Source organism: Mauremys mutica, chromosome 24, assembly GCF_020497125.1.
Source record: "Mauremys mutica isolate MM-2020 ecotype Southern chromosome 24, ASM2049712v1, whole genome shotgun sequence".
Lineage (NCBI taxonomy): Eukaryota > Metazoa > Chordata > Testudines > Geoemydidae > Mauremys > Mauremys mutica.
In genome coordinates this window covers 4,850,202-4,874,088 of record NC_059095.1, presented here as the reverse complement: position 1 = coordinate 4,874,088, position 23,887 = coordinate 4,850,202, and the positions used below count along the sequence as shown (strand labels likewise).

Sequence of the window (23,887 nt, the reverse complement as noted above, 5' to 3'; positions counted from 1 at the left end):
AAGTGTGTGGGACAGTGGGCTTGGAGCCTATCAGCTCTGTTCCCTCACCAGCCACTGCTGAGTGACACAAAGCCCCCGCTCCTATTCCAGAAGCAGAGCATGCCACCTGCAGAGCATTCTCCATCCCTGCCAGCCCAGAGTGAGAGACACGGCCAGGAGGATCAATTCACCTGAAGCAGGCACAGCCAGATCAGAAACTGTGCAGTCTTCCCACACACACCATCCCTTGCCAATATGCCCCCCCAGGGGCGGCTCTAGGTATTTTGCCGCCCCAAGCACGGCAGGCAGGCTGCCTTCGGTGGCTTGCCTGCAGGAGGTCCCCAGTCCCGTGGATTCGGCGGCAGCCTGAGGGAGGTCCGCCGAAGCTGCAGAAACTGCGGACCCTCCGCAGGCATGCCACCAAAGGCAACCTGTCTGCCGCCCTCGTGGCGACGGCAGAGCGCCTCCTGTGGCTTGCCACCCCAGGCGTGCGCTTGGCGTGCTGGTGCCTGGAGCCGCCCCTGATGCCCCCAGCCCATCTTGAGATGACCACTCCCAGCTTTTCAGTGCTAATTAAAATGTACGGCAGATAATAGCTGGCTAGAGTCTTGCGTTATTCGTAGCAGTTGTTCCAGAATTCACTGCCCCAACACTGTCCCATTGCAGCTCTCCACACTGGGGAAGTTATTCTGGCTACGTTCTGCTTGTGACAAGACACATGAGTCTAGATCCTCAGAGGGAAAAGGCTTTGAAACTGACCAGTTCACATTTTAATTGGATGTTGAAAAACAGTAAGTGAAACACTCAGAAACTGAGCATGATGTTGCAAAATGGTCCTGGCACCCCCAACCTACCTTTCCGCATTCTCCCGCTGGGATCAGTTTAAGAATTGGACTTTACACTCCTCCCTGTCGTTTATTTCTCTCTCTTTCTAATAACACCTAGGATGATTCACTTATTTTTCACCAACAGTTGTCGTGAGCAGAGTGCAAGAAGTAATCCAGATGGTGACTTTCCCTTTCTGTTTCTATATGTATTTATGAAAGGCTCAAGACATCGGTATCTTCAGGGCACTTTCACTTTCTGCGTCTAAGACCCAGACACAGAGTTTGTTGTGCTAGGGATTCTAATGCGGCTGGCGAATGTTTATAGCCAGTAACTTGGTTCATTTGTCTGTGATTTCATCAAAACAATTTCAAGGCAGCTTCTGGCTTTGTAAAATCTTTTCTTTCCAGGACCAAACATGGGGGCTGTGACTGTTAGACCATATCCCTTTAATGTGTGATTCTTTTCTGGTCCTTATGCCACACCCAGTGCTAGTGCTGGGATAGTTGAGCACCTTAGAAATATGTTACAGTACATGATTCCTTGCTAGACTGCAGATCTCTCCCCACTGGTAGCTAGGAGGACAGACAGTGAATACATTGCCTGCTTCTGCTTTAAGAATGCCAGCTGTGTCCCTTGAGAATGATTGCTGGAGTCTGTTTGTTCCGAGATGTATTTTTAAGAGTTTAAAGAGTCCCAGAGCTCTTTAGTTTAATGTAATATAGAGATGAATAAATACATATACTGGAAGCACAAATATTAGAGTCTACTCTGCAATGAAACGGTCTCCTCCCATAATAGACAATCCCTAGGCAGCTGGTGTGCTGTGACCACTACTTCTGACATTCAATATAATCACCTCCCTGTTACCTTGGGTTCCCCCCTGGCTGTTTGCTGTATTGGTCTGATGTCTCATCTTATACTCAGAGGTTGGCAACCTCTGGCACGCAGCTCGCCAGGGTAAGCACCCTGGCGGGCTGGGCCAGTTAGTTTACCTGCCGCGTCGGCAGGTTTGGCCAATCATGGCTCCCACTGGCCGCGGTTCGCCGTCCCAGGCCAATGAGGGCGGCGGGAAGCCGCGGCCAGCACATCCCTCACCCGTGCCTCTTCCCGCAGCCCCCATTGGCCAGTGGGAGCCGAGATTGGCCGAACCTGCCGACGCAGCAAGTAAACAAACTGGCCCGGCCCGCCAGGGTGCGTACCCTGGCAAGCCGCGTGCCTGAGGTTGCCGACCCCTGTTATTCTTGATTGTGAGGCTCTCTGGGCAAAGGCCATCCTTTGTTATGTGTGTACATGCAGCACTTAGTGCTGATCCCTGGGGCCTGATCCCCGGTTGTGGCCTCTAGGTGTTACTGCCGGGCGAATAATAATGAATAAGAAACTGCAGTGGTTAAAGAGTTAGACTCTGAAAGGTAAAATCTGTGCAGTCTCCCCCATGAGGAGTGGAAGAATCTGGGACCCCTCCTCCCACAGTCCCTCTCCCCCACCTTCACCAGCACAGGAGATCTGATGTACTTCATGCATCTTCACATTTGCAGCCATCCACCACAAGGAGAAAACTCAAGCCCAGGCCACCTCACGGGCCTCTCCTCTGTTGCTGGGAGGGTCAGAGATGTGCTCCGGATCCCAGCAGCTGTGAGGAACTGCACATTCCACTGAATAGTCATTTCATCTTCATCGCAAGTCGGTTCGCTAGAAGTTCTTCTTCTCCCTTGTGGTGAGGGCGTGTGTTACAGCTTCCTCCCCTGACTCCCACCCCTTTCTCACTGTACCCACCCTTTCAGGAATTCAGCCCCCCCAGCTGGTTCGCTCCCCCAGCACTCAACACCTAGCCAAGTTCTTGGGCACCGACTTCCTTTCTCTCCAGCCCTAGCCCTGTTGTGCTTCCTTGCTCCATCTATGTTTCTGCAACCATCTATTTCTCCTCCTGTGATGAAGAATGGAGGGAGTCTTCAGGCCCGGATGAAATTAAAACCTCTCCCTGAACTGTCCCTGTTAATCACAATGGGCAGATTAGGAGGTGCTCGTTTCAGGAATGTTAATGAGCCCCATTGACAGCAAGGACATCATTCCCCGAGGGCTGGACATATAAATCAGTGAGTGGGTTAGGACAGAAAGGCACTGGAGTCCAGAAGGTGTTTCTAAACTCTTCAGCCTCGCCTTTTCGGAGATCAAGATGAGACCAATGAGGAGGGCAGATTGTTGTTCATCTGTCTAGTGTGGGATTTTTACCCTTTCCTTTCTCGGTAGCATCTGTCAGAGACAGGATATTGGATTAGATGGACCTGGGGTCTGATCCTGTCTGACAATTCCTACATGCTAGAAATTCACTGCTCAGTGGTTTTTTGGTTTTGCCTTCAAGAGATCTGCCGTATTTTCTGTTCTATTCTGTGCCGAGGTCTGCTCCCACTGGGGTAACTGGAGTGGGGAGCAGCCAGGGAGAACTCCCTTTCTCTTTGCCTTGAGAGAAGGGACCCTGTCCCTCAGGCAAAGATCAGTTCTCAAAATGGGCTATTTCATGAACACCCAAAATCTCTGGACTGAGAAATGGCCTGACAGGAAACTGTGGTCCTAGGAAATCTGGGGAAAACTCCAGAGGAAGGCCATCATCCTTTCTGCATGACTTCGCAGCTCTTTGTCAGATCTATACAGAGAGGCTCAGAGAGACAAACCAACAGGAGGGTGTAATTAGGAGCACTGGGGTGAAATGGTGGCATCGCTGATTTTTTACAATGATTATTGGGAAACGCTTCCTTACAGGAAGAGCCCTTAAGTGGTGGTGAAATCTTCCACATGGGCGTGATGGAAGGACCCCCGTTGCTTGCAACATCTGAAACTGGACTGGGGCCAAGCACTGGGGAATGTGCTGAAAGGGACCGTCATGTGCTGGCCAAGAAGAAATGGGCTAGGTGGGACCACAGAGTATCTTCCAGCTCTATCTCCTCTGCTTCTGTCATGCAAAGGGGAGAGAAACCTGTGAAATAGACAAAGGCCAGTTGCATGGGGGTGGGTTTAACATGTGACTGGCTTCAGCAGCACCTTCAAGGGTCATGTCCGCTGTCAGGGAGGTAAGGATACTTGCCCTGTGTAATCCCGCTCCTGCCGTCCTTACTCCGGTGAGTCGTTTGCTGTAAGGTCAGGCCCTTAGACCCGTTGTGTCAGGATGAGGCCCAACCTCTGTCACACAAAGCCAGTTCCTGTTTTTTCCACAGCCTGGAAATCCCCTGACTTTCCATGTGGGTGAGGAGCAGTAGGCCCAGCTGGCTTTGCTCCTCCCCTACCCTCCTCCTGGCTGTGGGAATGAGGCATCTGCAGAGAGATATCAAGGGGTGGCCCCAATCCAGACCTGCACTTAGGCTGGGTTCTTGTTTCACTAAGGTGGGTGGGGAGAATCCTGCTCGGAAGGACCCACAGAGACCTAGGGCTGCTTTCTCAGACTGCACTGCAATGTGTGTGAGAGAGACGTCAGCCGCTCTTTGATACCTGGGCTGGGGGAGGGAGATCTTCCCTTGCGCAGTGTGAGATGCGGGAAGGTAACACCAAACCGGCCCAGCAGGTTCCTCTCCAGACATGAATAATAAAAGCTGTTTAAAGCTTTCAGCAAAGGGTTTCAAAAGCTAGTGGGAGAACTCCATCTGTGGCCATCCCCCAGCAAAGGCACTTTCAAGGAGATCGGTCACTGTCCATTCCACAGATGGTGGAAGAGAGACCATCACTTGTTAGACCACGAGAGACTGCGGGGTCCTGCCCTGGGCTAACCATCCCCTACTGGCTTGGAAATGTTGGCTTTGCTGCTGTTCTGTGATGTGCATTGCCAATAGAACAAATGGAGGGCCATGGGGACAGTTCACTGCCCAAGTCATCGGTGACTGAACATTGTTCCCATTGGATGGCTGTTTGGTGCCTTGAGTGACATGAGTTGGTGGGGTCTCATTCCAGGTGTCCAACTCAGTCATTGGTCCCCTTGTTGGTGATTTAGTTGGGGATTGGTCCTGCTTTGAGAAGGGGGTTGGACTAGCTGACCTCCTGAGGTCCCTTCCAAGCCTGAGATTCTATGATTCTATGATATTCTATGATCCAAAGCCTGTTGAAATCAGTGGATCCAGCCCTATTTCACCAGGGTGAGGGATGGTGTATGGGAGACTCCAACGCTGTCCTGACATTGCTCTTTGGATAACGGGAGGCCTCCATTCTCCATGGCTTTAAGGCAGCTCCGTTCACTTCTGGGATTTCCGGCAGTTAGTGCTGGACATTTTCCTGTAAGTGTAGCATGCACCCACTTGGGAAAGTCCCATAGCAAGAATACCAGCCATCAGGACAGCTGCATCACAGGCTACACGGGGAGCCTGACACCGCACTGTCTGATGGGGAGAGGGACAGAGAGGATGGCATGGCCTGGCTTCATTGGGGGTGGAAGGAAAGCTTGTTTCCTGCCAGCTGGCAGAAGGGAGAAGACAGACAGGGAGTAGAATGCAGCTGACGCAACCCAGATAGGGAAGCGCTATGGAACTGCAGCCAGAGCCATCGAGGACCTACCCCAGTCCTGCCTCCCTGCTCAGGTTTCTTTGCCATGGATTGTTTTCAATTCCTGCTTCTGGGAATCCACCCCTCTCTCTGGGGAGGGGAATCACGGCACTCACCCGAACTGGGGTGATCGCTTTCCAACTCTTCAGAACTGGTGTCAAATAAGGAGAAAATCACACATGGCTTTGTATGGTCACGAGGACGTCCTGTAGGCAGCAGCCGGGGAGCTCTGTGCAAATGGGAGTTGTGGGCTGTTCAGCAGGTGACTCTGTTCATAATGATGGCCCTCTGCATTCCCTGCCAGCTAAGGATCTCCAAATCTATCCAGACAGTCATTAATCCTCACGTCCTCCCTGTCTCAGGCATCCTTACCCCAGCATTCACAGATCAGGAAACTGAGGCACAGAGAGGGGAAAGATCTTGGCCTTAATCATGTGGCAAGTCAGCAACAGGCCTGGGAGTGGACCCCAGGAGTCCTGGTGCTCTTCTTCTAACCACTAGACCAGGGATCAGCAACCTTTGGCACGCAGCCATCAGGGAAATCCACTGACGAGCCAGGACGGTTTGTTTACCTGCAGTGTCTGCAGGTTCGGCTGATCGCGGCTCCCACTGGCCGCGGTTCGCCATTCCAGGCCAATGGGGGCTGCGGGAAGCAGTGGCCAGCACATCCCTCGGACTGTGCTGCTTCTCGCAGCCCCGATTGGCCTGGAACGGCGAACCGCAGCCACTGGGAGCTGTGATTGTCCGAATCTGCGGATGCTGCAGGTAAACAAACTGTCCTGGCTCGTCAGCGGATTTCCCTCACGAGCCATGTGCCAAAGGCTGCCGATCCCTGCGCTAGACACACTGCCTCCCTTCCCAAGGGCACTGCTTTGGGTAAGACTTGGGCCTGGTCTACACTACAAAATTAGGTCAACCCAGGTATGTCACTGCAAGGTGTGAAAAATCCACCCTCCTGAGCATGGAGTTAAGCCAACCAAGTCCCTGTGTAGTCAGCGCTAGCTCGATGGAAGAATTTTTCCATTGACCTAGCTACTACCTCTTGGGGAGGTGGATTACTATGCTGACAGGAAGGGTTCTCCCACTGGCGTAGGTAGCGTCTACACTGCAGCTGTGCCACTGTAGCTTTCCATTGTAGACAAACCCTGAGCTAATGGTTCCATTAAAATCCTCAAGACACAGGGGTTTAGCTCTGGCCCCTTTCCTTCCTGTATTAACAGTAATACCTCTGTGAAGCTGGGACTCTGCCTGGAAGTTGCCAGCCAAGCAGAGAGCCTGGGTCCATCTCCCATCGCTGCAGGCCTCCTTTTGCAGCTGATTCTTTACTGCAGCACGATCTTGTGCTGGAGGTGATGCTCATTGATGGCATTTGCCTATAGAGATTTTGGCTGCTGTGTGCGCGCACTGGGGCTGGGATGTACAATGTCTAGCTGCAGGCCCAGGGACACTGCTGCAACCAGCCATCCTCTCCGCTGATAAGGGAAAAAACCTGGCCTGATGAGAGATGGCACAAAAGTGTGTGGTAGGATTGCCTATTACCGTAATTTGGACTGAAATTAATCCATATAGTTTGTAAGGCCATATGGCCTTATTCCTGCTCTAGGAATATTTTTGGGGCAGGTCTATGGCTTGTGTTAGGTCAGACTTAAATGATCACAATGGTCTATTCTGGCCTTAGAATCTATGATCAGATCTGGGTGACTGCACCCCTTAAATGGCAGTAGGGTGATTCTGCCTCTCACGTTGACTTTTAACCTAGACCCAGAGATGACATGACCGTACCGCCTAGGGTGACCAGACAGCAAGTGTGAAAAATCGGGACAGGGGTGGGGGGTAATAGGAGCCTACATAAGAAAAAGACCCAAAAATGAGGACTGTCCCTATAAAATCGGGATATCTGGTCACCTTAATACCACCAGATTTTGGGGTGGTCAATTTGAGACATACATACTTAGGGCCTGGCATTCAGAAGCAGTGAGCCCCATGACTCCACCTGAAGTCAATGGGAGCTCTTGCTGCTTGGCACTTTCTGAAAATTAGCCTGGGGAATCTCAAGCTGGGCACCCAAAAAGTCAGGCCCTCAAATCAGTAGCCATTTCTGAAAATGTTGGCCATGTGGGCCCACCAGCATGGTGTCCTGTTCATGTGCCTGCACTGCCACCTAGTGGAAGAATGTTAACACTACCGGGAGCAGGGCTACAGGCTAACAGCAGATAAGGGGAATGGTTGCTGATCACCTGTCCTTCCTCAGTCCCAAGGGGACAGTGGGAAATTCTTGACACAACATGTGCTGAAGGAGATGAAATTGCTGCGGGGGATTACAGAGCCCACTGAGTAAATATGCCGGGGATCGGGTGGGCAGAGCAGCTGCAGAGCAAACGATTTAAATTAATAACGGTTACTGAAATACCCCTCCTCAATGAAATCCCTGATCAAGGTGGGGGAGATAGAGGGAAAACGAACTTCCAGTCCCCCACAGTGATACCTGCCAGGAATGTAAGGGCTGCTACTGTAAGGCATTTCATTGTCTATAATACACTCGACAAAAAACCTCTGGGCTAGACCCTCACCTAGTAAATCAGCATGGCTCCACTGAAGGCACTGGCGCTACATCGATGGAGCCCAGATGAGGATCTAGCCCTATGTCATCCGGAGCTACAAAACAGCTGCCGAACCTCAGCAACATGCAGTCACATGACTTGCTTACATCCAGTCTCTGCCACATCCTTGGTGCCATAACTCCTCAGTTTCTTATCAACTTCAGGCGGATTTGCGGGCACTCAGCACCTCACAGCTCTGGGCCCACAGAGGACTTGTACTGGGTTGTAAAGTGCTTTCCCACTCCCTGCTTTACAGATAATAGTAACTACAGGTGGTAATACCCTGGTCTGCTAGCCAGCCTCTGGCAGTAGGCAGCGTTGGATGCTTCAGCAGGCAGTAGAACCTAGTCTAAGAAAGATGGGCCTGGGGCTGAGGGACTGGCCTAGTACTCAGGAGAGCTGGGTTCAGGTCTCAGGGGTTTGAGCATAGGCCTGCTAAACCCAGGGTTGTGAGTTCAATCCTTGAGGGGGACATTTAGGGAACTGGGGTAAAAATCTGTCTGGGGATTGGCTCTGCTTTGAGCAGGAGGTTGGACTAGATGACTTCTGAGGTCCCTTCCAACCCTGATAGTCTATGATTATGGCTCTGCCACAGACTCTGTGTGTGACCCTGGGCAAGTCACATAATCTCTCTGGGCCAGATCCACAGAGGTATTTAGGCTCAGTGGAAGTTGGGAGCCTAAATACTTTTTGTGGGTCTGGGCCTCAATTCCCCAGATGTAAAATGGAGATTATAATCCTCCCTTTCTCCAACCCTTTGTCTATTGAGATTACAAACTCTCTGGGGGAGGGACTGTCTCTCACTGTGAGTCTACACAGTGCCTACCACAATGGGGCCCCAATCTCAGATGGGTCCTCTGGTGCTATCATAATACAAACAGTTATCATTACAAAGGTATTATTAACCCTATTTCACATGTAGGGAAACTGAGGTGCAAAGAGGGGAAGTGACATGCTGAAGGACACACAGTGAGTCAACAAAGAGAGCCCAGGTCTCCTGACTCCCAGCCATGATCTTGATCCACTCCACAGTTGTGAGACAAGAGGGAGGAATTTCTTCCTGACCCCTGCTAACAACCATATTACACAATGAAGCATGAGGATTTAGGAATACTTGCAACTTCGTATCCTTACACATGTCACGGCACATGCTGTTCTTAATAATCTAAGCATCCGAATCTTTTTGAAATCTTAGTAAGCAACTTTTCTTAATGTACTGCAACAGATTCCTCTCTTTCATCAGATCTCCAGATTAGTAAGTAATTAGCACGTAACCGCATAGGGATCCTTATCACTATTTTTGAGATCATTCATGCAGCTGTTTGAACTCATCCTGCTCAGCGCTTGTGTCCTCCCCGATATAACATGGGTAGTAGTGTCACTCCCCCCGGGAGGAGCCTTTTGAACACTGTAATGTCTGCCCAACTAACCCCTAAATCTCACTACACTCAGGGCATGCTATGAAATGCTTCAGGCAACCAAATCATTAGATTGGCTTAAAAATCATGAGACTTTTTTTAAATTATATTTGGGGTACATTTTATTTACTTCTGTTTTTATAACATTTTCAAGCTTTTCTCTGCAAGCACAAAGGCTAGAAACCTACTTTTTTTTAATGAAAGCTGAGATTCTCATGTAGCCACATGACTCCCAGAGCTAGGATTTTAAGAATAATATCAAATAATCTGAGGCCCATGATAAAATAATGAAAGTTGGCAAGGCTGTATCACCCTATGTATCTATCTAGCTACCGATATCCATCCACCCATCCCTATGCATATCCTTCTAGCTATCTAATCTGAGCGGATAGATCCCTTACAAAAGTAAATACAAGCCAATCTTGCTTATATGGTCAAAAGCAAACCCAGTGTGAAATCTACTTGGGGATTTTAGAACTGGCTCTTAAAAGCCTAAAATAGTCTTTCACTCCGTCAAATGAAACTATTGTGCGTGTCAAAGTAGGGAAGATTTCAACATTTTTTTCTTGCGTTTTGTAAACCACTGACCAGAAGCAAATGATAGCATCTGGAAAGAATGTGGAATAAGCAACACATCCTTAAAAGAACCACATAAACTACATTCATCCCTGGTGTAACTCCACTAAAGAGTTACACTATGGAAGAATTTGTTCCTGACGATATTTATTCTATACCCCTCTTTGAATGAATGTTCTTCCTGGGTGCAAATCCCCTCATTAAAATATAAGCAGAAGGGGCCAGATTTGTAAAGATTGATTTCTCTGGGAGTCAGGCACGCAGATGCTTTTGTAAACCCCACTAAGTGCCCAACTGCATCTTTAAGTGCATATATACCTTTAAAAATCTGGCCCTGTATCACGTAGGTGTTTATGAAAATGTTACCCCTATTCTAACGCTGTTAGCTGTCAGCAATATGGTACTAAGCAAGCTACACAAGAACATAAGAACAACCATACTGGATCCATCTAGCCCTGTCTTCCAACAGTGGCCAATGCCAGGCGCCCCAGAGGGAATGAACAGAACAAGTAATCCTCAAATGATCCATTCCCTGTCGCCCATTCCCAGCTTCCGGCAAACAGAGGCTAGGGACCATCCAACTCCCATACAAACACTCTCTCTTCCTGAGCTTCACTTTGCCAGCACACAAATTCATGGGATTCTGTCCTCTTAGGCTCCAGTTCACCAAAGCACTTAAGCAGATGCATAAGTCCTACTGACTTCAATGCTTATCTTTAAGCACACGCCCAAGTGCTTTGCTCCAATCGGGCCTCAGTCAGCAGCATCCAAATGAACGGGCCACTCTTCATTTGGCTTAGGGGGACTGGAAGGGGGGTAGTGTTTTACAAAAACCCAATAGGGACAGAAATGTTTTCAGAATGTTTTGCTTAAATTTAAATCCATCTTTTTGTTATTGAAACCGTCCCCTTAGTGTTGTGAACTCAAATACACTACCACCTGGGCACTAGGGGAGAACCAGGATATATATGTGTCTGTAACTGACTAGGAATCCACCATCAGGCTAGTACAGAAGGGAGGGGGGATGTGAAACTGACTAGGAATCCACCATCAGGCTAGTACAGAAGGGGGGAGGGATGTGAAACTGACTAGGAACAGAAAATTAAACTGAACTGTATACTGTAGTTGCCTGTGCTGAGTGCAGTGAGAGAAACTAGGCAAGTTATTTCATCTCCCTATGCCTCAGTTTCACTATCTGCACAATGGGGGAAGAATGATACTGACCTCCTTTGTAAAGTGCCTAGAGATCAATGGATGAAAAGTGCTAGTTAAGAGCTAGGTAGTAATATTACTCACAGTTACATCCAGGGTGTGCCAGGCACTTTCAAAACACTCCAGAAGGGGTGGCTTGACTCCTGTGTTAAGGATCTCACAATCTAAGGACAAACAGACGGGGTTAGGGGGAAAGGGAACAACAATAGGCAATTTATATATGTCAACATGACTGGCTGAAGTGTGTCTTTAAGAGGGCTTAAATGTGAATGAAGTGGAGCCTTGTGGGAGAGGTCAGGAAGGTCAGACCATGCATGGGGGGCTGTATGAAATAAAAAATTTTAAAAAATCACGGAACTAACCTGGCATTTGTTGCCATTCCACTGACCACTCTGCTTGTATGCTCTATCCCTTTCCCCACCCTGTGTCTGTTTTAAATATTGATTATTATTGATTATTTGTATTATCATAGTGCCTAGAAGCCTTGGCCATGGACTAGGACCTCTTGTGCTGGGCCTGTACAAACACAGTGAACAAGATTTTGATTGTAAATGCTTTGTGGCCGGGACTATCTATTATTCTGTGTGTGTCCAGCGCCTAATGCATCGGGGTCCTGATCTTGGTTGACCCCACAAACCAAACCATAAACATGATTAATGACAAGATAAGTTGGAGATTGCAAGAGAGGCTGACAAATGGGTGAGGAGGCTGGGAACATTATACAAATAATAGACAAACGGCATCCAGAATGAAAAGTAAATGTGATTTTTTTAAATGCCTGTATAAATAAGCTCAGTGTTATTAGTAACATGGCTAATAACTGCATTTGTCTCCACAGAATCCTTTTCATCTACAATGATGGCAGGTTGTTAATTACAATAGAAAGAAGAAAATCCACACATTTGAAGATCCTGCTGAATAAGAGATTTTCTTAGTGAAGCGGCACTCAGTGGGACTCAAAAATATCGGAGTAACGGTAGCTGTAAATAATCTTAAAGCAAAATCCATCTATCTTCTAAACGATATAACTTCAAAACCATGTCTCGAGATGGTAAGTTAACATCATTTCAGATCCTGTCTGCATTTTGCAGCTGTTAGACGTGTGAAATGTGGTTTCATAGTCATTCTCCAGACCAGACTCCAAAAACATTGATCCGCACTGACCCAAATGGAAATCGCTAAGGAGATCCCAATGACATATGAGCTGATGCCCCTGTATTAAAAGCAGCTAATCAATATCAAAGAGGTACAGCCAATCCCTTGGAATTTCCCAAGGCAGCCTTCAGATGACAGTAACTTTTGATCAGTGCTGACAGAGCTGGAGTTGAAGTAGTGACTTAGAGGTGAAGTGCTCTGTAGCCTAGTATCAGCATCCTTGAGCCATCCGATCCCCCCCTGCCCCCACCAGTCTCTTCTGATTGCTAAATAATGTCCATCACTAGGCATCAGTCTCTGAGCCAGGGTTAATCCACATGTTCATTGTTGTGGACATCAGGATAAAGATAAGGAAGTAAGTGCTTTGTTTTCCATACACAGGGCTTTTGTCTTACATTATTGCGGTAACACTTGGAGTCCCAGCCATGGCTCAAGACCCCAGCACGCTAGGTGCTGTTCAGGCACAGAACAGAAAGGTGGTCCTTTCCCCAAAGAGCTTACAATCAAAGGACTTTATAAAGTAGTGGCACTCTAAGCAGTCATCTTGCTCCCGGCCCATCATCCCAGCCCTACAATGATACTGAGGGCTCTTAAGATCACCCAATTCCAGCAGCTGGTGGCTTTAAGAAAACCCCCAAAATAGTACGATTCATGGTAAAAATCATGCAAGTTGGCTGGCTCTTTGTGCTGCCCCAAGACCCTCAAACTTTCCTAACAAAACTAGCCCACACCAGAGCCAGCAGAGGTAACACCATGTGTTGGGATTGTTGAGTCTGAACTTTTGATGAGCTTAAACTTAACCCAGACTTGATGTCTCTGTCTGAAACTTTTAATCAAAGCTCTGACCTGCGAACTACTCATGACACCCCCCCTCCCCTTAAGTAGCCATCTCCCCTTTTGTCTTTTTAAATTTACATTTTAACCTGTTTTATCCTGTAGAATCTTGTTTGATTATGCATGACCATTATGATCTGTTAATCACTTTGTTTACTTCTGTGTATAAATATTGATGCCCACCCCTAATAAACTTGCCACACTTACTCCGAAGCCTTTTAAGATAAGGATAGTGATTAACGAATTGGTGTCTGGTCTCTGACAGATTGTGAGCCCCATACCAACTCCGCACGAACTCGGGTGCTGGAGAGGTGAGTAAGGACTTGCTTTTTACCTAACAGGATCACTACAGCTCTCCCATGCTGAGAAGGGTCAGGCCAGGCAGTATGAAGACAGGAGACCTCCACGAATTAAAGAAGGTGCTGTAGGAAGTGGTGTGGGGGATGCAGCCTGGGACGCTCTTCCCGCTGTCTGTGCTGAATCAATGCTACTGTACAGGGATAGGAGGCGCTTGGTTTTGAATGAAATTTAAAACCAAGGTCCCAAGCATGTGAAGATAATAAAGATCACCAGAAGCTTTTAGGAATTGTAGGGTTATGATTCATGAGCTCTCGTGTCCCAGGGCAGTTTCCAACTTAGGTAACTAACTTCTGCTGACCTAAATCCTTCCCCATTTGCATTTAAAATCAGATACAGAATTCTTCTTCACTTCCTGTTGTGTAGCATCGTATGCTGTTAACAAGCTGCTGCCTTCTACCGCAAATGTGGCTGCATTTCAGACGCTGATGAAGCATTCCCTGCATGCATGCAATCTGTGGAGGGCGTTGTGTCGAAAGGTGTTGCGCTGTTGTCATTATTATTATTATACTTTAATTATTTACCATCCAAGATTATCCCGAAGGGGGAATGGAGACAGTTAGACGCTGTGAAAAGACAGTGCCCTGAGCAAAATACTAGGCTGAGTGAGCTGGAACTGAAGCAGACACATCAGGAGTATTTGGCAGAGAGTAGAGACAGCAGAGTACAGGGAATGGGCGGAGGTGTGAAGTGAAGCAGGGAGAGACGGAAAAGAGGGATCAAGCTGGTGAAAAGCAGAAAGAAGAGGACAGGCCAGGAATTAGAAAGGAGAGGAGGGAAAGTGTATCCTGCTTGAGTGAGCCGCTGTAACCAGACCCCCTGCATGCATTGCTGAGGTTTTACACAGGTTAAATTTAGTACCAAACGTACAGCTCAGCAGAACAGGTTCCTGGGGAAGATGCATCTGGACTCGAGGGAGTTTGCATCATGCTTAAAACAGGCAGTGCCAAGCCGCTCGCCATTCCTAACAGGGGTGGGGTTGGGGGAGCAGCCTTCTCACCTGCTTTTCCCTTCTAGGGTGTTGGAAGAGCTGGACCCCGCACCCCGGAGGGCAGCTTCCCTGCAGGCGGCTGGGCCGAGGACCAACCAGTACAATGCCTCAGGAAGGAAGGGAAGGGAAGTGGGCCAGTCAATAAACCAGTGCTGAGAGGTACCAACTGGTGCTGAACAAGGAAACTGCCACATCGGAACACGCTAACGGTCCTTCTAGCTGGGACTCGCGTGGCTGATGCCAACTGCTCCTGAGCAGAGACATGCAACGCCTGCCAGGAGAGGGTATTTTTGTGTGCGTAATATTGTCAATGACCACAGGCAAAGTAAAGAGAGTGGCAGGGTGCCTTGGGATGGGCAGAGTTAGGATGGTTTTGGCTGTTCGAGTGGGGAGGAGGGAGGTGAGATCCCTCTTCACCAGGGAGGGGAAAAAGAGAGGTTGTCAAAGGAAAAGGATTAGGCTCTCACCCCGACTCTGTACTTGCCTGGTCAGATATTCTTACCTGAGTGCCTGGTAGCTAGAGGATGTATGGATGGACTCCATGGAGGCTGGGGTGCTGGTCGCACTGGTCAAAGCTGCCCTGCCTGAAGATGATCTTCTTCTTCCCTCCTGCTGCCTGTATAAAATCCTCACCTCAGCTTGTCTGTCCCTCACCTGGGAGCACTGGAGGAACTCATCCTGCTCCCGAGCAGCCAGCAAGTGATGTTTTCCGAGCAATGCGAAGCACTCTTCCACCCCAGGTGACTCAGTACCAGCGCTCTCGCCCTCCCCACCTTCTTGTAGCTCATGAAGCCAGAGTGCCTGGCTCTCCCTCTTGGCAGGGCATAGACCAATCTACAGGCCACTGAGCCAGGGCACAGCAGTCAGAAGAGTGGAGGTCCCTAGGTTGTCCATGGAGGGGTTCTGGTCTACAGCGCCAGGCTATTATTTTAATTACATATGTAATTTACATATGTAAATCAGACACATGATAAAGGACAAAAATCCCAGCAGCACAATGCATTTTATTGGCTGAATCCTAAGGGCCTGATTCCCCTGTCATGCCAATGTAATTCTACTGACTTCAGTGTAGTTACTCCTAACCTACAGCAGCGTGAGAGCAGAATCAGGCCTTTAGACGTTACTTAAACAAAGCTTTCCCTGAGCTGAATGGCACATGGCTTTCAGCCCTGGACTGAGAGTACCAACACTGACTGTGCTACTGAAAGACTTGCTGGCTGGCTGGTTGGCCATCCTATTTACACACTGTACCTTGATGTTATCACACTGGTCCCAAAGACATTTTAGGATGTTTATAGGACAACATTTTAAAAAGAAAGTGCCTTACAAGTGTGTTCCATTGTGCACCTATGTTCATATGCATAATTATTGCAAAAGCATATAGGGCGTTTCAGATGGTGAGATACGCAGAGGAGAAGGCTCTCACACCAACAGTGGCCAGATTGTTTGGAGGAACAGATGAGTTCAATCTTAGCCAGCCAGCAGGAAAAGGGGAGGAAATATAGAGAGACAACCTTTGTAAGGTTGGCTGGAGCAACTCCGTGGAGGGTTTTAAAAACAAGGCACTCGTTTTAAGCTCTGTCTCCTGCACAGACGTGCTTTACCCTTATTGTGGAAAGTTCCATTGTGCCACAGGAGCAGAGGTGTTACCACGGTTTTCACTTCAGAGCTTTAGGCCCTTTTAGCTACCCTGTGCCAGACCATGGAGCGCCTTGAAGCTCACTCAATATTCTATAAGAAGCCAGCATAGAAAGCACAGAACAAGTCTGAGGTGCTTGCAGTACCCCTTGTTGATCAGATGTGCCGCAGTGTTTTGCACTAACCAGCAGTTCCTAAGGGCTGATGGCTTCACGCCAAGTGTTGCATTGCTATAGTCCAGACAGAGGTAGGTGGGATAACAGAGGCCTGGTCATCATCCACCAGGCTGGGACAGAGCCGAATGCAGATGATTGAAAGTGTTATGTGCAGACGCTGCTATGCGATAGGCCAGCGGGGAATCCAGCAGCGTGCCTAGCCCAGGTGCTGAGTCTCCCAACGGAGGGTGTACATCTTCAGAGGCCACAAACGCTTCCACGTGCTTCCCTCTGCCTGCCAGCATCACCTCGGCCCTGCTCGGGTTCTGCCCCTGCCCCTGCCCCTGGAGCTGGCCAGGGAAGGTGGCTGGATATGGGGCAGGCCTGCGTGAGGCGGGATGGGGAGAGCCAGCAGGCCAGGGATCTAGCAAAGCCCAGGCCAGGCCAGGCCAGGCCAGACCAGCAGCCTACAGGCAGCCCCCTGGGGAGGGCAGCCCACCTGTCTCTCTAGACAATACCCACATCCTTCTCACCTTTACCCTCTGACCCTTACCCTCTGCGCTCTGTCATTTCACAGGGCCACCACGCGAGCCCCACCCCACAGGTATGAGTGAAGGCCTCTCCCAGCCTATTAAAACCCTCCGCTGCAGCCGGAGGCGGGGTGGGGAGCGAACGCTAAATGAAACGATCCAATCGGAAGCAAGGAAACCCGGTGGACCCGCACTGGCCAATCAGAGGAGGAGAGCGCGGAGGCGGGGCTGAGGCCGTAGCCAATGGGCGGCCACGTCGGTCGCTAGGGAGGCGTGAGGCCCTGGAGCGGGGAGGGGAGGCAGCGGGACGGGAGCTAGAGGGGGGGAGGGAGGTAAACAAAATGGCGGCGGCGTGTTAGCTGCGGCGGCTGGAGGAGGCGGGGGCGAGGCGGCCCGGAGCGCTTGGAAGTGAGGAGGGAGTGGGGAGAGCGGGGAGACCGGGGCCCCTCAACAGGGACAGGGCGGGGGGAGAGGCGGCTGCGGGGTGCCCCCTGAGGGGGGTCCCCTTGGGCCGTGCAGGGGGACCGGGCCCCCCCCGGCAGAGCTCCGGCTTGGGTAGGGGGAGCCGGGCCCCCTGTTCAGGGGAGGCCGTTGAGGGAGAGAACAAGTGACCGCAGCTTCCCTCCGACCTCTGGGTCAGGGTTGGGCCAGCTCCCCCTTTAACTGATCTCCTGCCGGGGGGGGGAGTCCTGCAAAGGGGTACGGTGCACTCCCCCGCGACTGATCCCCTGTGAAGGGGGGAGGCTGGGTGCGTTTGGGAGGGGTAAGGGCCAGCTTCCTCTTGGGGTTGGCTGGGGGAGGTCAGCTCCCTTTGACTCCTGTTGGGTTGGGTGTACTGGGAGAGTTCATTTTTTGGCCCTTTTTGGGGGGGGGTGTTTGCTGTGTGGTGTCAGTGCGGGGGGTGGGAAAGAAATTAGCTGGATCAGTTCTTCCTGATTGACACCTGTGGGGAGGCTTGGGGGGTTGTAAATGGGAAGAAAAGCCTCAGCAGCATTAGCATTTCCTGAGTGACCTCTCACTAAGGGTGTGTTTCAGGGTCTTGTAAGGGGGAAAGAGGCCGCTCCTCCTATCACACTTCAAGGAGGGGTGGACGGGCTGGGTGAAGTTTTAGTAGGATTTGTGTTGTCTGCCTACCTGACACCTGGACCAGTGGTGGTGACACATCATGTGTCAGGCACAATCCAAGTGGTTGAAGGATGCCCCTGGGAGATTCTGATAGGTGCACAAGGCCTCAAACTTTCATTGGGGGGGAAAGAGAAGAAATTAGAATAGGTGTTGAAAACGCCTTCCAAGAAACTTCATTCCAGCTACCCGACGGCTGAGAAAATCATCCAAGCTTATACCTGGGAGGTGAGGGTGGCAGGGGAGAGTAAATGACCCTGCAATTCGCAGTTTGGAATTGGGAGCCATGATCTGCTAGTAATGGAAAGTCATGAAAGAGACTTGACCATCTTTTTGTTTGTCTGTGGTTCTAAAGTCCTAGAGGATGACCTAGCACTTAAGAACCAATTTGCAACCCAGTAGAAGGTCAGGCGAGAGCAAGCTGACCTGAAAGAACACAAGTGGTGGGATCAGGTCAAAAGTAAAACAAATCCCAAACTGAGAAAGTACCTGGTGAGACTTTTTTGTTTTTATTAACGAGACATTGAGTTGTTGGAACCAGGCACTGGAATTTGTAGGACCCTCCTTGGCTGGAAGCAGCTCATAGTGTTTTTTTTTAAATTAACGTTCGTACAATCTTCTGGATAACTTTTATTTCAAGAAGGAGTAAAAGGGAGCATTGGAAATTAAAGAACCGGAGTAAAACCTTGAGCACTTAAGGAAAACAGGTTAAGGAACTTAATCCAGGATGGATGTGCAAGAGCCGCAGGAGTTGAGTATGTTTGCAGAGAGTGAACTGATGTCTGTGGGGATGGACACGTTCATCCATCGCATTGACTCCACGGAAGTCATCTACCAGCCACGGCGCAAAAGGGCCAAGCTCATTGGCAAATACCTAATGGGGGACTTACTTGGAGAAGGGTCTTATGGCAAAGTCAAGGAGATGTTGGACTCTGAAACCCTCTGTAGGAGAGCTGTCAAAATCCTGAAGAAGAAGAAACTCCGCAGGATCCCCAATGGGGAGGCAAATGTTAAAAAGTGAGTATGAGATTCCTGTAGCTAATAATCAAAAGGTAAACTTTGGTCAGTATTTTCCAGCTGGCATTCTGTATTTTGTACAACACTGTGTGTAGTCTTATGTTTTGAAAGAGATTTATGAACTATATACATGCGAGAGTTGCTTCCCCTTGAAATGCAACCAACTCTGGGGTGAAGAGTGGCTCTCAAATACTGCACAGCAGTGGGGAACAGGGAAAGAAAAATTCATCTCAGAGACATGGTGGAGCAAATGTTTCTACTTGTGTAAAAATTGGCATGTTAAGGGTTCCCTAATGTCACAGAGCAGAAAGAACCTCAGTTTCTAAAGTCTTATACAAAAGAGGCACATGGCTAATTGCATTGTGCTCACTTGATTTAACCAAGGTTGTATAATTAAAACAAACTCTGCATAGTCATGTACATATACAGTATTATCAGTGTGTGTTGCACTTAATAGCCTGTGCCCTAGGGACGGTGCATTCTAGGTACCTGTTACACAGGTGGCAGCATGATCCAGTGCATTTGCACCCAGTGTGCATCAGGAGACCTGGGGTCCAGTCCTGGATCTGATATTGATAAGTATGACCTTGGGAAGCCACTTATCTCTCTGTCTCAGTCTGTTTCTCCATCTGTAAAATGGGGATGATACTTGACCACCATTTTTTTTTTTTTAATATCACTCAAAATCTATGGTTAAAGCACTTTAAGCAAGAGCGAAGTTGTGTTGGTAGATGTTTGCACAAACAGCTCAGTCCAGCAAAGTAGTTAAAGTACGTTGTAGGGATAAACCTGTTCTGTTTCATTAGCAAGCATTGTTCATTTTTCTTACTATTTCTTGATGTTATACTTAATGTGCAATGACCCTTCAGAGACAACTGCATTTTCTGCAACAAACTGCTCAGTATAGCCATGCAAGATATGATTGTTTATCTGGAGTAACCAGGACTCTTCTGCTGCCAAAAAGAATTAATTAATTGCAACAGCTTATCTTGAAGCAGGAGGACCACTTGCAAAATGTTTACCTCTGCAGCGGCTGCATGCTGTGTGTAGAGCCCTGACCTAGTGAACTCTTCATGTTTTGGTTTGGAGGGATGTTTGTGTTGTGTTTTTGTTTGTTTGTTTGTTTTAAGATTAGCTGGATGATGCTTCATCGTGTATTAGGCCTTCTGTTGATTAGCTCTCCAGGTTTACCTTCTAACCTTGAGAGTACAGAGTGAACCGGCTCAGCTACAGCATAATAATGAAATCAAACAGGGGACTTTTGCTGTGCTGGGTCCAGTTCATTATAAAAGTAAACTGCTGGTTAATGTGTAATATGTTTCCTGCAGTGTGTTTCTTGTCCCGTCCTCCCACCAAGAGGCATGTCACTTTGTCCCCTTCTCTTCCTCCCCCCCCCACTGCACCAAGTTCTACAGTTACATCAAGAACGTCTCCAAAAGACCAGAAAGGCTGCCTTCTCCTTAATTAAAACTTATTTTAGAAGCTCCTCCCTCTAAGTTCATAAGAATTCCCTTAACTAACCTATCAGCTTAATATGGGGCGGGGGAGAGGACGGACTGTGAAAGAGGTCTTGTTCTGAAAGGAACTTTGATGTAGAAATCTCCTGTGTCCTGTTTACTGTTTTTAGCTTCTCTGTGGATGTTTTTGTTCTGTTTCATCAAGCTTGTTTAGTTATCAGAGCAGTCTAGCCAGAAGAGATTTTAATTTCTGAGACCAGCATGGGCTGTCTATTCAGTTGCAGCTGGCTATTACTAGCCACAGTTCCAAAGCACTCTATCGGAGTCAAGTTTTCACTTCAGTCTTCTAGCAAGGGTCTATTTTAGCTCTAACTGTACTAAAATGGCCTGTTTTTATCGCCTTTTCCCTCCTCTACTCGTTTGTTTCATCCGCTTGTTGCATCTTGACTTTTAGATCAAACTTGGAGTCAGTGTCGTAGCTTTCCATGGGGCCCTGCCCTAGCAGAAGCGCCTAGGCACTACTGCAATATAAGTGATACGTTGCCACCAATTGAAACTTGGTGCCCAAGGCTTGTTGTGGCAGCATATGGAGATATGGGATGGTCTGGCTGGGCAGTGTGGGTGGGGACCAAATCCCAGTAGTGACCTAACCCCAGAGAGCACTGCATCCGAACACTGTTCTAATGTGGCTTGGTCCCCAGTCATGCTGTCCGGCCAAACTCCATTAAAACTTCAGTCTGCTGCAGTCCGATTTGAGCAGCCTTACCTAAATGTGATTTAAACTCATTACCCCAGTGAGCTGTTCACTTGTTATAGAAAGTGGACTCATACCCATTCTGAACTAAAACTAATCTCTGACACAACCTGACAAGATTCCACTTCCTTACTCCAAGACTATCAGAATGAACGAGTGTGCTGTCTACAGTGTGAGCTGTAACTTTAAAAATATTGGGGCCTACTCCTAGTCCTGCACGGTTTACTTCAGTGGGAACACGATTGGCCCAGTGTTGTTGGCATACGTGCAGTTTGCTCTGCAGACCCTTCGTGATTTGGCCCATAGCTAATAGTCAGGCTTCCCCCTTGTTGCTCTGAGTTGAGGAGTAATTGTCCCTTTGGATATGCGCCATCAATGCTTAAAAAGGACTGAATCGCTTTGAGCAGTTAACCTAGGATACAGAGCCTCTAACCTCCTGATTAGCAGTTTGCACGTGGTTCAGTTTGGTATGTCCTGAAACTTGCTGCTGCCTGATCGCTGCGCAGTGGCCGATTTGACCTAAGTTTGGTCTTGGCCTAATTCCCATTGGGCAGGTGTCCACATCACAAAAGTCACGTCTGTGACTAGCATTAGCTGATCTCTTTGGCCTCACCAGAGAGGCCCAAGATAGAATGGGCTACAGGGACTGAACTCCCTTCTCCCTAGAGATATGGTGCCCTCCAGATGAGGTTGAGGCACATAACTGGGGGGAAGGGAGGCTTGGCGTGCTCTCTCTTGTACTCTACCTGCCGTGGGGATAAATGTTGATCTAACACCATTCACCAGCCCAACAGTCATTAAAAAGTTAATACTTAAAATTTCTTACAACTTTTTTTTTGTAATTAACCGATCCCAGTGGAGAGCACTGCCTCTCTCTGCATAGTGGATCAGCTTCCCAAAATGTCAAAGGATATCAGAAATAGTCCTTAAACACTGGTTGTCAAAGGTGGCTGTAGTGTGTGACCCCATAAGATCAAGGAGATTGTGACTTGTTAATCCTTGAGGGGGGTCTAAAATTAACTTGCCTTGAGATTTCTCTTGTGTTCGTCATAATGAGACATGCGCTGTTCATAGAGTGCAGGGATTGTATTTCCATCCTCACCCCTACATCACTGCTTTCTATTTTGGGGAGGAGGGGTCAAAGGGTTGTGAATGGCTCGCAGATTTTATTGCAAATGTACATGATGAGGTTTCTGATTTGTCTCCTTAACCATAGGGCAGTCTGCTGCTGGGCAAAAATTTGATCTGTCTGTGACTTTAGATATCTAACCTTAAAGCATCCCGGTTGTTAGCTAATGCCATTTGAGAGCAAAATCTCTCTTCCTCTGCCATCAGGACCAGACCACCACACACTACTCTCTCCCTTTCTATGCTCCCAGTGGTGCATGCAGACAGACGGCTCCTTCAAGCAAGATAAGGGTTGACACGGATGTATTACATTTAGCAGATAATATGGCCCTTCGCAACTGGGCTTTCAAATTTAAGCATAGCTGAGTTTGGATGGCAAAGTAAAAGCTGAGTGACACAAGCAGTAAGTTGGAGATTCAGAACTGTAGAAGCCTTGCATTTGTTCATACATTCTTGTGTTTACTGGAGGTGAAGTGTCAATGAGTGTAGTGCTCCCAGTTGAATCTCTGCTGGGTGTTTGGCCCCAGCACAGAATCACTGTATGATGGCACAATTATTGGTCTTTGCTCCAGCTACACCAAGGACTCTAAATGTATGATGTTGCAAGTGAAAGTGCCTTGGCATGGTGTCTGGGGATCCTGTACAGAACACTCCTGCAGTAAGGTTGACTTGTCAGTGCTAAGAGACCCTCACTTGCTTGAGTCTTAAGGGCCCATCTGTCCTACATATGCTCTCTGGGCACCAAGTTGCAACATAGGCACTGTCCTCACAGGGAAGAGTAAGCCAACCATGCTAATGACCATGCTCCAGCCCTGATTAATTGCTAGCCGTAGCCCTGTTCTCTAATATGATTGGAGCCATGATGCTTCTAATCAAACCATGTTGTTATAGTTGGGCACAATTATATTGTAACCTGGTGCCCTAGCATGGCTGTCGTTGGGGTAAGGTTAGAGCCATTTCTGAAATCCCATCATAAAACAATGATGCAGAGGGACCTGGTTACAACATGTGAGTCCCTGACTGTTAACACACAGTTTAATCCTGTCTACACTCTGTTTTGGTTTTTTCATGGTTCCTGGCTAATGTCCAAGGCTGTAGCATGGTTAATACATGTTCCTGATTCAGCTATGTGGCAAGAATAACTCTTAATTTTGTCTCCTATCACAGGAGCTTCATGGGCCCAGAAGTTGTGACCTCAAATGTTGATTTGAGTCTTTTGAGCGATTTGCCCTTCCCCTGCTCTTGCTCATCATTCTGCTCATGGCAAATGATCTTTTAAGGTTCCTGTAGATCCTGGTGGGGATCTTGAGGGTCTAAACTCCTCTGTGTGTAATGGTTGTCTCACTGGTGGGCATCCCATATTGTGTGGGGAAAGGTTTGGTGTGGCCTCATCTGCCAGACAGTGTTGTGATTAGCTGCTACCCCAGCTAATACAAAAAGTGAGCTTAGGAGGGATGCTAAAATAGGTGAAAGAAAACCAGACGCTTATTTGTCTTCAGCAGCGCAAGTTTAATAAAACTAAATGTTAATAGTCTCTCACTTAATTAAGTGCTTGGGACTTTCTGTGCATGTCCCAGGCGTCCTGTACGGTACTTACCATTCTCAGCAATCGCAT

The 23,887-nt window shown here is 48.4% G+C and overlaps 2 protein-coding genes across 6 annotated transcripts in view; one reads left to right on the top strand and one right to left on the bottom strand.

Annotated features, from left to right (window-relative positions):
• SBNO2 (strawberry notch homolog 2) overlaps positions 1-16,592 on the bottom strand; it is a 128,716-nt gene extending 112,124 nt beyond the window's left edge. For all 4 annotated transcript variants that reach the window (XM_044998616.1, XM_044998615.1, XM_044998622.1 and 1 more), the window contains exons 1-2: positions 14,974-16,592; positions 11,219-11,298 (exon numbers count right to left, since the gene is read on the bottom strand). The gene's annotated coding sequence lies outside the window, so the exon portion shown is untranslated. The remainder of the gene's footprint in view (positions 1-11,218; positions 11,299-14,973) is intronic.
• Positions 16,593-17,688: 1,096 nt separating this feature from the next.
• STK11 (serine/threonine kinase 11) overlaps positions 17,689-23,887 on the top strand; it is a 74,139-nt gene continuing 67,940 nt past the window's right edge. Inside the window, exon 1 of one of the 2 annotated variants that reach the window (XM_044998343.1) lies at positions 17,689-18,933. In XM_044998343.1, the coding sequence (XP_044854278.1) occupies positions 18,644-18,933 (290 nt within the window). In that variant the 5' untranslated portion in view covers positions 17,689-18,643. The remainder of the gene's footprint in view (positions 18,934-23,887) is intronic. The other variant, XM_044998342.1, reaches the window with a different exon arrangement.